General features: G+C 40.3%; 1 protein-coding gene across 1 annotated transcript; it reads left to right on the top strand.

Moving 5' to 3' along the window:
* Nucleotides 1–413: 413 nt before the first annotated feature.
* ndufaf7 (NADH:ubiquinone oxidoreductase complex assembly factor 7) lies at nucleotides 414–12944 on the top strand. Its single transcript, XM_053337555.1, has 10 exons — nucleotides 414–737; nucleotides 1346–1506; nucleotides 1641–1721; nucleotides 2268–2378; nucleotides 2850–3063; nucleotides 3757–3815; nucleotides 4426–4539; nucleotides 9035–9178; nucleotides 11009–11182; nucleotides 12479–12944. The coding sequence occupies exons 1-10, from the start codon at nucleotides 659–661 to the stop codon at nucleotides 12701–12703; spliced, it is 1362 nt and encodes a 453-aa protein (XP_053193530.1). The 5' UTR covers nucleotides 414–658; the 3' UTR covers nucleotides 12704–12944.
* Nucleotides 12945–14776: the final 1832 nt, after the last annotated feature.

Genomic DNA, 14776 nt, shown 5'->3' with positions numbered 1-14776 from the left:
CGATGCAACTTCACTACATTTGTACTCCAGCAGCTACAACAGTAACATGCTGCTCTAACACTGATGCTTCACTATTAATAATCTAATGATGTCATATATAATAATATATCACTACTTTTACTGTAATACTGCATACTACATCACTATAATACTGCAGTACTTTTACTGTAATACTGCATACTACATCACTATAATACTGCAGTACTTTTACTGTAATACTGCATACTACATCACTCATAATACTACAGTACTTTTACTGTAATATGGCATACTACATCACTCATAATACTGCAGTACTTTTATTTTGTAAGTCTGTGGTGTTCCGGATGTTATGTACGTTACGTTGCTGCTACCTTGACGTCACCATTGGCACTAGTTAGCTGCAGAGCTGTAGCTTATCCAACAAGGACTTTGCAGCTTTTTGTCACTTTAACCGACAGACAAACATAGATAAACACATGTGTATGTTAATCTGTTGCACCCGGAGCTGAAACATCACTTATAGCTCTGTTTGTCTTTTCCTGTTAACGCCCTATTGGCTATTTAGCTGGCTAGCTGTTACCCACGAGGTTAAATTAAGTTAAATTAAAGCTGCTTTCACTAATAATGAGACCTAACTGAGTGTTTAAACAGGTAGTTTTGGTCCACACGCAGCAGGATGAGAGCTTTTCTTGGTGGTAAAACTCAGCAGTTAGTTAGCAGGGTCTTATTTCACCCTGGCAGACCTTCAGCAGCAGGTGAGAGTTTATTTTATTACATTTAATTGATGATGTAGTTAAAGTATGACAGTAAAAATACATAAGCATTATGAGCTTGATCTAGTTAAAGCATTGCAGTAAAAGTACATAAGTATTATGAGTGATGTAGTTAAAGTATTACAGTAAAAGTAATAGTACTCCATTACTAGTCAAGTCCTACTTTATGTTTATTATTGAGGTCATGTAGGTGGTATTAGGCTGCCTCATTAACATAATTTGGGGAGGGGCAAAATAGGAAAACAATGTCAACAACATTAGGTTGTCAAAATAATTGCTGTTTAAGTTTCTGTTTATTGAATTATTGCAGCTCTACTTTCCGTTGTGTGTTTAATCAAAAATACAGTTCCACAAATAAAATCTGCAATACAAGGGTTCAAATTCAGATAATAAGCTTAATTAATAACAAAATATCTCATTCAGAGCTGAAGTCAAACACATATAAACTTTAATTCAGATACAACAAACTATTCCAGCAACTAACTTGAGGGACTGATCACATGTTGTTTTGTGTGTTTTGTGTGAAATGTGCCTTTACTTCTCCGTCTGGAAACTCTTATTTTAATCTTTTCTACTGTTTGTGTTGACAGTGCGATGGCGAGCAGCTCAAGTCAGACTCTTGTGCAGCTCTTCGTCAGACGATGAAAAGCACCGACCCTCCATGCTGAGACACCTGACCTCCAAAATAAAAGCCACAGGTCCGATAACGGTGGCCGAGTACATGAGGGAGGTGCTCACCAACCCTGTGACGGTACGAGACGATATCACATACCGTATATCAATGACACCTTTGATTTTAGGATACGTTTTTGCTTCTACTACTATTGTTCAAGTTAATCACATCTCATATCAATCATGATCATACTGATATGTTTTGTCTTTCAGGGTTATTATGTGAAGAACGACATGCTGGGGCCCGACGGAGATTTCATCACATCACCAGAAATCAGTCAGATCTTTGGAGAGGTGAAAACTGCTTCAGATACACAGCTAGAGTTTAGATTGGTGTGAGATGATTCTCAGCTCGGTACCAAATTTACATCTAGTTCAACAACACTTTGTATAACATTGCACTCATATAGCATTAAAAGCGTTTACATATCAGCTGTTTCACCTTCAGTATAAATAACTTAAAGACGTGGAAATGCTGGAAAAGTTAAACTACGTCACTGTTGTTGAAAATATAGCCTAATACAAAATACTTGTATCACAGATCATTTAAATAATTTACATCCACTTTCTATAAACACTGTAAAACGGCAAATTCCAGTTCAAGTATTTAGTTATTGTTATAGTGTATGGAGTTATATAGTTAAATGGAATAAAGAAAAGCAACATAATATTGTACATTTTAACCAACTGCATCCTAAAAATCACCAAAAAAGGACGAGTGACAGAAAATAATTGTATTTACAGAAGCAGGAAACCAGAAATCAGCACGTTTCTGCCTCTCTGACATCTCGTCCTGGTGTTTGTTGAACATGTGTCTTGTTTGTCTTGTTTGTCTTGCAGCTGCTCGGTGTTTGGATCATCAGTGAGTGGATGGGAGCCGGCGGACCCAAACAGCTGCAGCTGGTCGAGCTCGGACCTGGAAAAGGATCGCTGGCCGCTGACATCCTCCGAGTACGAACACATGTTTTATAGTAGATCACATGCATCAATTATTATTTAACTACTTATTTAAGTTGTCTAACAAGAAGAGAAACACTACTACATTACAGAAAGAACACTATAAGTTAATAATAGTTATTTTTGATAAAAGAAAAACATTTACTTAAAAGTTACAGCAAAGAAATGATTATAAAATGTAATCAGATCTTCAGTCATGTCAGTTTCATTTATGACCAGCAGGTGGAGCTGTTTACTGGTTGTTTTACAGTTACAGTCGAGAAATCCAGCAAATCTAAATGAATAAAACACATAAAATCACACATAAAAAGAATTAATTTTACACATATTTGCTCAGTTAAGTGTATTTATTGTATTAATTTCTATATTTGTGTCGTCTTATTTATTCTCATTATTCTAATCGTGTAATAAAGCAGTATAAAGTACATTGTGTTGAATCGCGTGTGTTGTGTGTTTTCTCTCCAGGTATTCAATCAGCTGAAGTCGGTGCTTGGCGTCGCCTCGGTGTCTCTCCACCTGGTCGAGGTGAGTCCGGCTCTGAGTCGTATCCAGGCTCAGAATCTGACCGGGACCCAAAACCAGGAGGCGGACAGCGAGGACGAGCCGGTTTACCGTCGCGGGGAAACGTCCACCGGGCTGGACGTGTCTTGGTACCGCCGCTTAGACGACGTCCCGGCAGGTACTTTACATTTATTCTATATTTGTTAAACACTTGTTATTATTACACGTAGGCGGGTGACTGATTTTTGGTTACAACTCGTGATTAATACAGATTACTAGCTAACTGTATATAAAGTAGTGTAAACTAGCTAACTGTATATAAAGTATTATAAACTAGCTAACTGTATATAAAGTATTATAAACTAGCTAACTGTATATAAAGTACAGATACAGATTATACAGATTGATACTGATTAATCGATGAGTTGTTGTTACATATAATGTCCGAAAATTATAAAAAAAATGCCAATAACTGATTACTTAAATGGCGTCTTCAGATGTCTTGTTTTGTTCCGACCAACAACCCGTAACTTAAAGATATTAAGTAGAACAAAAGAAACCATAAAATATTCACATTTCAGACGGTGAAATCTGAGAATTTGGACATTTTTTTCTTTAAAAAATTACTTGATTAATCGATTATCAGAAATTGATTAATTATTGCAGCTCTAGTGGCGATATTGTTCCTATCAGGGTTGAAAAACATGAAATACTGATACACAGTATTATTGCGACTATTCATACAACAACGACAATATATAACATTTATATAAAAAGTATATTTAAAATAGAACATCACCAGAGTTACTAATGTTAAGTTGTGTGTTTCATATTAACATGTGAAAGGTAAGGGTGTCTTCTCTTCTTACAGGTTTCAGCATCTTTCTCGCTCATGAGTTCTTTGACGCTCTGCCAGTCCACAAATTTCAGGTACGTCTCGAAACCACAATCTGTAGAGTTTTTATGTAATTACACAGTGCTATTTTAGGTTTTATTTGTAGAAAAATGCCACATTTTTGCAGTCAGTGTGTTGCTGTCCTCACGTTATTGGCTTGCCATGTCATTATTAACGCGGCCACCAGATGGCGCCAAAGTGAGATATTAAAAAAACCAAACAGTCGTCATGAGTGATCAAAGGCAGCATTTGTAGTTTCACTTTGAGTTTCTGAGCAGAAGCATTTTAGGGGATCTTCCTTTGGTGAAAGCAAAGTAAACAGAGATAAACTCCTGTGTCCAGATGTGACTTTGTGAGGAAACAGACACACTGAAATCCTCAAACAAGTGATATCTTTAAAGCTTGTTCTGCTTTGTTGCACATGAATTAACTTCTGATTTTAACTCCTGATATAAACAGACAGTTATTCAAATATTTGTCTGGTTTCCTTGTTTTTAAACCTGTCTGTGTATGAGTCAGTAAGAAGGAAACCACTCCTGATGTACATTTTTAGGCATCTTTCTCTGGTGTTATGGAGACTTTGGTGTAACTTTCAGCACCATTATTCAAAACTGTATATTTAGGCTGTTTGTTTGTTTCGGGTAGCGGACAGACAAAGGCTGGAGGGAGGTGCTGGTGGACATCGACCCAGAGAAGCCGGACCAGCTGAGGTTTGTCGTGGCGCCGTCTCCCACTCTGGCGTCCTCCACGTTCGTACAGGTGAGCACCTGAGCAGCCGGGTCATGTGACACTGGATTATATTTTAAATTGTTTGTTAGGCTGAAACACCAGAAAACAAAGAGACCACTGATTTAATCTCCTGAACAAGACAAACAACTGACAAAACAATCTCACCACAATGTCCATTATCTTATAGAGCTTTCGATGATGATGCATGATCTTCCTCAACAGATTGAGTTGCTCATTTATCAAGCCCTTAATGGACTCCTTGCATTGATTCAAAGGTCAGAAATGAACTCTCAGTCTTAGCTTTTAAGCCAGCATGTAGAGGAAGGTGCTGTACTACTAGTGCCCCCTGCAGGCTGTGATGTTTATTACACCCAACGATATGAAAGTGTGGCTGAGGAACAAAGACACCTTCAATTAATCCTTGTAGAAACATTTCAATTGATGATATTATTTCTTAGAGTTTAATTAGAGTTTAATTAGAGCGTTCTTGTTCAAGTCATTTTATTAAGGAAACTGTTTTTGTACAGTGAACTAGTGATTTAAAGACATCTTACACAAAGAAATAAAATAAAACAAACAAAACTGTAGTGAATGTACTGATGGGATTTAAAAAAAACTCACATGAAGTTATAAAGTAAAACTCACCATAAAAATAAGCAAATAAAACAAAATGACTGATATTACAAATTCATCAATATTGGAATTAAAAAAAAACCCAACTATAGCTTTTCTAGCTTGTTGTACTTCATATCACAACCCGTCCACATGATACTGACGCTATTTACAATGTAAAATATATAAATATTTAACAGGTTGTGATATTTAGTGCAACAAGCCATGTTCCTGCACATGCTCAGTAGTGTCTGTCTTACACTGAACTACTCTCCGGAGACTGAAAACATGATCGATTATTAATCTTTGAAGCCGTCTCTAAACAAACTGATGTGACCAAACTCTTCATAATGACTCACTGATGTGTTTTTAATAGTTTTTAGACAACAGTGAAGGAATAAGGTAAATCAGGCTTTAGATACACACATAATACTCGTTAGTAGATCAGTTCATTTATGGCGCTTTTCCACTATACAGTTCCAGCACGACATGAGTCACCTCGGCTCAGTTTTTTTGCGTCTCCACTAGGGATAGTACCTGGTACCTGGTTCTTTTTCAGTACCTGCTCTGCTGAGGTTCCAAGCGAGCCGAGCCGATACTAAATGTGACGGCAACAGACTGCCGGCCGCTGATTGGTCAGAAGAGTTGTCGCTGGAAGAGTCATGAGCCGTCCCACACAAGAATCAAACCCGTCATTTTTAAATACCGGCAACAGCGTTACAGCCATACGGCTCAGTGTTGTTGCTTTGTGTGACAGAAAGCCACATACAGCAGCAAGTACACCATCACCTCCATGTCCTCCATTGTTTATGTGTTTGTGTCGCGTATAAAATGAAGTCACGGCAGTTTCGCGGAGCCGTGCTATGACGACCCCGCCCACGTTGAGTAGGTACTTCTTTGTAATGGAAAAGGTCTTTCCTGGAACCGAGTCGAGTCGTGCTGGAACTGTGTAGTGGAAAAGCACCATTAGATCCAAACATGAGATTTGCTGATAATAAGAAAAATATAGAAAATCAGCAGTCAGATACTTTTATGCTAAGCTTTGTTTCTGTATTTTCTCCCCATGTCTTGAAATGGATGTGAAGTATGCCAAAGAAAAATTCTGTTCTTATAATATTTCCACTTAAACTTAAATCCATGGAAACAGGAGCTCTACATTTGAAACGAAACAACAAATGTTTGGATGTTTTTAAAGCATAGTATCTTTAACCTGACTGTGAGAGTTGTATTATTTGTACTTGAAAGCACAGAATGTACTCGAAGGTCGATGTTTATTCTTTTTAACTCTGTGGAAATAAACTCCACATACTCTTAGAAGTTGCTTTTATAGCCTCCATCTGTTTTTTTTTTTATTGCCCACATCTATACCATCTATACGTTCACAGTCTGTTTGATTTGGCTTCTCTGGCTCACTTCAGACACTTTGAGCATCCTGCCATGAGCCTGACATCATCCTCATCTCCATCATCACCACCATCATCATCATCATCATCATCATCATCATTAGCTTGTTTGGATGAAGAACCAGAAGTTTAGAAAGCAGGTTTTAACCCTTTATAGGGCACTCATTGAAAGGAAGGGAGGAAGGAAGGGAGGAAGGATGGGAGGAAGGAAGGAAGGAAGGAAGGATGGAAGGAAGGAGGGAGGAAGGAAAGGAAGGAAGGAAGGAAGGTAGGGGGGAGGAAAGAAAGAGAGAAGGAGGGAGGGAGGAAGGGAAGAAAGAAGGAAGGAAGGAAGAAGAAAGGGGGGTGGAGGAAGGAAAGAAGGAAGGGAGGAGAGAAGGAGGGAGGGACGAAGAACAGATGGAAGTAAGGAAAGGAAGAAGAAAGGGGGATGGAGGAAGGAAAGAAGGAAGGGAGGACAGAAGGAGGGAGGGACGAAGAACAGATGGAAGTAAGGAAAGGAAGGAAGGACGGATGAAATAAGGAACGAGGGAGGGAGAAAGGAAAAGAGGAAGGGAAGAAAGAAGGAAGGAAGGAAGGATATTTACAGAAGTTACCAAATATAATTATTTGCCCAATAAAGGGTTAAGAAAAGAATTAGATTAGTTTGTCATTGAGGTCATCAGCGTTTTTCAGATTCAAACAATAGTTTCTGAAACAGAGCGTAGTGACGATGTGATGTAGTAACTTCATCCAAGAAACTGTTCAAAGCAGCTGCTGATTTTTTTTTTTTTTTTTTTTTACATTTCTGGTTTTATTTAGGTGTTTGTTTGTCTGTTTCTGGGTCAAACGTGAAGCAGGTCGACATATTTCAAGCAGCTGCGGTTTGTTTTAGTTTCTTGTTTTTGTCTCTTAGCAGCAGAGAGTCTTTTTAAGATAACGTAAATCATCAGAGAAGAAGAAGAAGAAGGAGACACACAGAGAGTTGTTTCTACGCCCACGGCAGCAGCAGCAGCAGATAAAAACCAGGAGCTGAGGGCACAAAACATCCAAAACTCAAAAAGGTCAAAGGTCAAGTTAGAGGAAACTGCTAAAGAAATAAAAGGCAGTTAATCTTAATCTCAAAATTAACTCTAAAACAGGGGTGTCAAACATGCGGCCCGCGGGCCAGATACGGCCCGCCAAGGGTTGCAATCCGGCCCACTTGCCATCCAGTGCTCTTTTCCTTCCTTCCTTCCTTTTTTCCTTTCTTCGTTCCTTCCTTCCATCTGTCCTTCCTTCCTTTCTTCCTTCTGTCCTTCCTTCCTTCCATCTGCCCTTCCTTCACTATCTCTCTTTCCTACCTTTCTTCCCTCCTTCCTTTGCCTGTCTTTCCTTCCTTCCCTTCTTATTTCCTTATTTCCTTCCCTCCTTCTTTCCCTCCATCTTTTTAATGATCCGGCCCACATGAGATCACATTGGTCTGTATGTGGCCCTTGAATGAAAATGAGTTTGACACCCCTGCTCTAAAATTAATCTGTGAGTAATTAATTTGAGTCATTAAAAAAAAAGAAAAATACAACAATGGCTCCAGATTAAAAAAATGTGAATAAACTAAAGACCTTCTGTGTTGTGGACAGAAAAAGACATTTAAGGACATCAGATTGATTTGAACGTTTGTCTCAAAGTTCGAGATTTGTTTTAATTAAATGGAGAATAAAAGTAACATCAGATTGTGTTTTCTGGTTATATAATTATCTTCTTGACAACTCAAAATATTTATTAAAAGTGTGAAATATTGTTTGTCTGAATAAATTTTTCAGTCCACCTTAAAAGATCAGAGGCCAATCCTAATCTCAAAATGAACTCTAAAATTAATCTGCGAGTAATCAATTTGAGTCATTAAAAAAAAAAAAATACAACAATGACATGACTCCAGATTTAAAAAAAGTGAATAATTTAGTTTCTTTTAGTCCTCTGTGATAATAAAAAGCCTAAAAAGATATTTGAGGAAATAAGTTTGTGATTTGTTTTAATTAAGTGGAGAAAAAAAAGTAACAGCGGATTGTGTTTTCTGGTTATATAATTATCTATTTGACACATCAAAATATTTTATGAGAAGTGTGAAATCTAAATGTGAAATATTGTTTAATGTCAGAGTGAATTTTTCAGTCCACCTTAAAAGATCAGAGGCCTGACTGTGTTGAACCTCCTCAGTAGTCTCCAGCAGAGCCGACCTGAGAGTGAAGTGATTTATTATTAATTGTGTGTCTGTGTGTGTTTGTGTGTGTGTGTGTGTGTGTGTGTCTGTGTGTGTGTCTCTGTGTGTGTGTGTGTGACTGCGTGTGTGTGTGTGTGTGACTGCGTGTGTGTGTGTGACTGCGTGTGTGTGTGTGTGTGTCTGTGTCTGTCTGTGTGTGTTTGTCTGTGTGTGTCTGTGTGTGTGTCTGTGTGTGCGTGTGTGTGTCTGTCTGTCTGTCTGTCTGTGTTTCTGTCTGTGTGTGTCTGCGTCTGTGTGTGTGTGTGTGTGTGTGTGTGTGTGTGTGTGTCAGGCAGATGAAAAGCGGCATCACGTGGAGGTGTGTCCGGAGGGCGGTGCCATCGTCCAGCAGCTGGCCCGGAGGATCACAGAGGACGGAGGAGCGGCGCTGATCGCCGACTACGGCCACGATGGAACCAAGACGGACACATTCAGAGTACGACGGACGCTTTAAATATTCACTCAGTGGGACAGATTTAAATATGGGTTCATGTTTCTTAAAAATCAAAACTAAACTAAATCAAATCTAAACTTTGGTCACCATACGCTAAATGGACTTCCACACCAGCTGAGACTTTGTACTTAAATGCAGTTTCTATTATTTTAATTCTATCTATTATCTATCCTTCCTCTCTCTCCCTCTTCTTCTCTCTCCCTCTTCCTCTCCCTCCTCTCTCCTCTCCTTCCTCTCACTCCTCTCCTTCCTCTCTCTCCTCTATCCTTCCTCTCTCTCCTCTCTCCTCTCCTTCCTCTCTCCCCTCTATCCTTCCTCTCTCTCCCCTCTATCCTCTCTCCTCTCCTTCCTCTCCTTCCTCTCTCTCCTTCCACTACTTCCTCTCTCCCCTCTATCCTTCCTCTCTCTCCTCTCCTTCCTCTCTCTTCCTCTCCCTCCTCTCTCTCCCTCTTCCTCTCTCTCCTCTCCTTCCTCTCTCTTCCTCTCCCTCCTCTATCCTCTCCTTCCTCTCTCTCCTCTCTCTCTCTCTCTCTCTCTCTCTCTATCCTTCCTCTCTCCTCTCCTTCCTCTCTCTCTCCTCTTGTGCCTCTCTCTTCTCCTCTCCTTCCTCTCCTCTCTCTCCTTCCTCTCTCTCCTCCTCTCTCCTCTCTCTCCTCTATCCTTCCTTTCTCTCCTCTCTAGTCCAACCGGTCGAGGCAGATGTTCTCCCACTCTGAGTCTGGTTCTGAGGTTACTTCCTGTTAAAAGGGAGTTTTTTCTCTCCACTGTTGCTCATGTGGGAATGTTGGGTCTCTTTAAAGTTAAAACCTGAAGAGTTCGGTTTAGAACCTGCTCTATGTGTAAAGTGCCTTGAGATGGCTCTGTTGTGATTTGGCGCTAAACAAATAAAGATTGATTGATTGAATTTATTGAAGCACAGAGCCTTAAGAACAAAACATGTATCTGTCTAAATACTTACTGTCTGGATTATAAACTATAGCAGATGTGAATATTTAAAAAATAATCACATCACATCATCTGTGTAAAATACACAGATGATTCAAATTATAATTATTAATTGTATATCTGTACATGAATAACACACTGTGTGTATCTGGTAAATTTCCAGTTATATATCACAGAAAACAGTTGTTTCTAATATAGTGCAGCTATAATATTTTATGATAAATAAATGTAATAATGAATATAATAAATTACAGCATGTAGTGGTTTAAGTGGAGGAAACCTTTCTGTATCCTGTAGCTTTTGTTCTCCTTTGATGTTCTTCTCCTGTGTGAGGAAACATTTGGGATTTGAACCTTTAAGTGAGGAAATTTCGGACAGTTAAGACATTTTTTTTCTGCGTCTCGTCTCTTCAAGTCTCAGTTTAAGGAAACAGATGTTAGGAAGCAGCGAAGCTCCTCGGCCCGCCGCTCCTCTTCCTTCTTTTCCTCCTCTTCCTTCGCCGCCTGTCTGATACTGTTAACATATTTATTTTCTTTAAGTAATTAGTTGGAAGTCACTTTTTGAATTCCTGAGACGGGTGAAAATATCTGTTAAGGAATTTTCCACATCAGTATTTCCAATTTCTTAATATTAAATATAATCTTGTGAGTATGTGATGCCTTTAAAGCAGTTTTCATTGATGTGACTAACTACTTTTTATATTTATTTTATTTTGAAATCAGGGTTTTAAAATAAAAGCTGTTTTCAATGATGTGACTAACTACTTTTTTTTTGTCATTTTATTTTGAAATCAGGGTTTTAAAATAAAAGCTGTTTTCAATGATGTGACAAACTACTTTTTATTTTGTCATTTTATTTTGAAATCAGGGTTTTAAAGATCACCAGCTCCACCACGTGCTGGCGTCTCCCGGCTCGGCCGACCTCACCGCCGACGTGGACTTCAGCTACCTGCGGAGGGTGGCGGGGGGGGACGTGGCGTGTGTCGGACCCGTCACCCAAAGGCTGTTTCTGAAGAACATGGGCATCGACACCCGACTACAGGCGAGTCTGACGCTCCTCTCACTGATAGCAGGAGGCATAATATCAACAGCGACGGTGCTTTTTGTATATTTAAAACTGAATTACCTGATTATTGTTTTTGTCCACTTGGAGCCAAAGTTGCAGTCACCATATTTTAATGTTGTTGGTTAGCAGACGGCGGCTTATTTACACATCCAGGAGCCATAAACCAGCACTACAGTCATTTTCTTGTCAAACTGATTAATCTAAATCCTCATATTCACTGATTTGATTTCCACTAACTCCTGAGAGAAATATTTGGCTGTTTAGCTGCCTAAATATTCAGTTTCTTCACCAACGTGTTGCTGTTTGGTTTAGTTTAGTTTATTTGGATCCCCATTAGCTGTTACCCAGGCAACAGCTACTCTTCCTGGGGTCCATGTTAAAATGGTGCAGAGTACATAGTGTATAGTTGCTTTATTGAGCTTTTTCTCGGACGGTAGCTGCCTGCTGTGGCTGAAAAATGACACTATGAGAGCTGAGAGTGAAGCAAAACAGTGAAATGTGTCAAAGCAATAGCCGCGTTTCCACTGCAGGAGTTCCTGGTAAAAGGAGGGGGTAGGAACTTCTACAGGAACCGTCCTCTCAGTGGCCGTGTCTCCACTGCAGAGTAGGACCCCTCAGCGACGTCATGAGTTTCGATCGCCACGTAATCGTTGTGCGACAGTTTCGACCGTGACGTCACTCTGGCTCAAACCCCCTCTGAATCTCTTCGGTGCCGTAGACGGCAATCAATGCCTGCACCTCATCATCAGTCTATTTGTCGTACATCCTCTTGCTGTTTTCTTGTGTCTGCGAGGCTAATGCTCCCCTTCTGCTGGATTTTAAAAATGCCGGTTGTTTTGATGCTTTCTGATGGTGTCAGAGCTGCTCTAGGTTTAGCCAATCAGCGCCGGGTTAACCTCAAGCCCCACTCAGGAGCTTTTCAGGGCCGAACGGAGTACCTACCCTGGAGTAGGTACTCCATTGGCCTCCGTAAAAGTTCCTGTAAATGGCCTTGTGGCTGAGGTTCCTGCAGTGGAGACACTGGCCCCGTAAAATTACACCAACGTTCCTGCAGTGGAAACACACCTAATGAGTTTAAAGACTCTAAAAAGCTTTGTAGAGTTAGTTAAAGTAAAGCAGGTTTATTACTACAAGTGACACCTTTTACATTACAGTCATTTGATCCATTGTAGATATAAATGAATGAAGCTATAATCCCTGACAGCTGATTGAATAAAGAGAAATGAACTCACGTGATAAACCTGAAACATGTTCCTCTCTGGTTCTCTGCAGGTTCTTCTGAGGAGCTGCAGCGACCCGTCGACCAGGCAGCAGCTGATCAGCAGCTACGACATGCTGACCAACCCCTCCAAGATGGGCGAGCGCTTCCACTTCTTCAGCCTGCTGCACCCGAGCCGCATCGCCAAACCCAAGACGTCAGCGGGGCTGAAGCTGGAGAAGAAGAAGAGCCCGGCGCCGCTGCCTGTGGCCGGATTCGCCGAGCTCAGTTTCTCCTGAGACTTTCAAACCAAAACGGGTCAGAACCGTCTGGAGATGATCGGATCTGTCTGGACGAGGTTCGGGAGCTTCGACGGACATTACGGATTATTTTAGAGACTCTTGAAGCTCCGTCATTTCAGATACTTTGATTCGGAGGATCGTGCTCACGGGACGATGGAGTTTTTACAGCTGACAGTATTCAGACAGGAGGACGGCACAGTGTCTCTAATCCTTCCTTCCTTCCTCCTTTCCTTCCTCCCTTCCTTCTCTCCTAAATTCCTTCCTCTTTTCGTCCTTACTCCTTTCCTTCCTTCCTTCTTTCCTCCCCTCTTTCTTTGCTCCCTCCTCCTTCCTTCCTTTCCTTCCTTCCTTCCTTTCTCCTTTCCTCTCTCCCTCCCTCCTTACTCCTTTCTTTCCTTCCTTCCTTCCTCCTTCCCTCCCTCCCTCCTTTCCTTCTCCTAAATTCCTTCCTTTTTTTGTCCTTACTTCTTTCCTCCCTCCCTCTCTCTTTACTCCTTCCCTCTCTCCCTCCCTCCTTTCCTTCTCCTTAAGTCCTTCCTTTTTTCGTCCTTACTCCTTTCCTTCCTTCCTTATTCCTCCTTTCCTCCCTCCCTCTCTCCTTACTCCTTTCCTTCCTTCTTTCCTCCTGTCCTTCCTTCTGTCCTTCCTTCTGTCCTTCCTTCTGTCCTTCCTTCTGTCCTTCCTTGACCTGAGGACAACAGGAGGGTAAAGTTTAGTTAAGACATTTAAATCTAAAAATCCATCAAAAATATAAATATTGTGCATTTTTTAAAATATTTATTCTTTAAGTGGCGACACATACAGTTGCCTAACAAGGTGAAAATGTCGACACCTCGGTGATTAAAGTTCAGATCATACCGACACTTGATACAGAGAGAGGTCAAAGGTCATCCAGAAGCAGGAGGATCTCTTTCCTCCTGCTCGCTACGCCGCCGTTCGGCCGCCTGCCTGCAGCCACATCTTGAAGCAGTTAGCTGAGCTCAGAGTTTGTGCAGCAGCCATTCACAACGAGCCGGCCGCTCCACCGGTAGCAATTAAAAGATTCAGTTACACATGTGGGGGTGAGGCGGGTGAGGTTGGGGCGGGTCACGGCTGCCAAAACAAGCAGCCGTCGCCCTGAAGAGCGGCGGAGCGAGGGCGATCGTGTTCAGAATTGGTAATTAAATGATCGTTTCCAAACATCCTGCCGGGGATCGTTATCAGCTTCCCTCCTGGTTCAGAAGAAGGATCTCCGTGTGTGGCTTTGATGAGTCACACTCAGACATTTGGAAGAAATTAGAAGGTTTTTTTTTTATTTATTTTTTTATTAAAACCCTCAAATTAAAGATGATTAAAATGGTTTTTCACCTGGAAATTGACACCGAAGTTAAAAATGTTTAGTGCCTTTAAATCTGAGTTAAGTTTTAAACGTTCTGTGTAACTTAATAAATCATCATGTAAGAAGTGAAAACATCCGTCCAGTGGAAGCTTCATCATCTTTTTATTACCAGTGTTACATTAAGATTTCAGTAAATGTTTAATTTTCTGTATTTATTATGAAGCGAAGAGCAAAACCAAAAAAATATAAAAAGATTAAAAGGGAAATATTCAAATCTGAACTCTTGTGTCGTCCTCCCGGGTCAAATTGACCATGTCTCTTTTGACTGTTCCTTCTTTCCTTCCTTCCTCCTCCCCTCTTTCTTTGCTCCCTCCTCCTTCCTTCCTTCCTCCTTTCCTCCCTCCCTCCTTACTCCTTTGTTTCCTTCCTTCCTTCCTCCTTTCCTCCATCCCTCCTTTCACGTATTCCTGTATCACTCATAACATCACATAAAATTATATGAATGTCTCATAATTTGAAACTGGTAATAATTAACTGATACTAAAATCTATCAGTGATGAGAAAGAGTTATAATTAAAGTCAGTCTTCCTTCAGTCGGCATTTATGGTATCAAAATATAATGATTGAGACTTTAAGAATGATTATTTATTGTTTTGAAACTACTTTTTCATCCACTTTAATTCCTCATCCAAGCCAAACTTACCTCATCCTTTTAAAATCATTTGTATTAATTACAGAAAATAATTGGCAGG

Source organism: Scomber japonicus, chromosome 17 (genome assembly GCF_027409825.1).
Source record: "Scomber japonicus isolate fScoJap1 chromosome 17, fScoJap1.pri, whole genome shotgun sequence".
Taxonomy (NCBI): Eukaryota; Metazoa; Chordata; class Actinopteri; order Scombriformes; family Scombridae; genus Scomber; species Scomber japonicus.
This window is presented reverse-complemented; position numbering and strand designations above follow the sequence as displayed.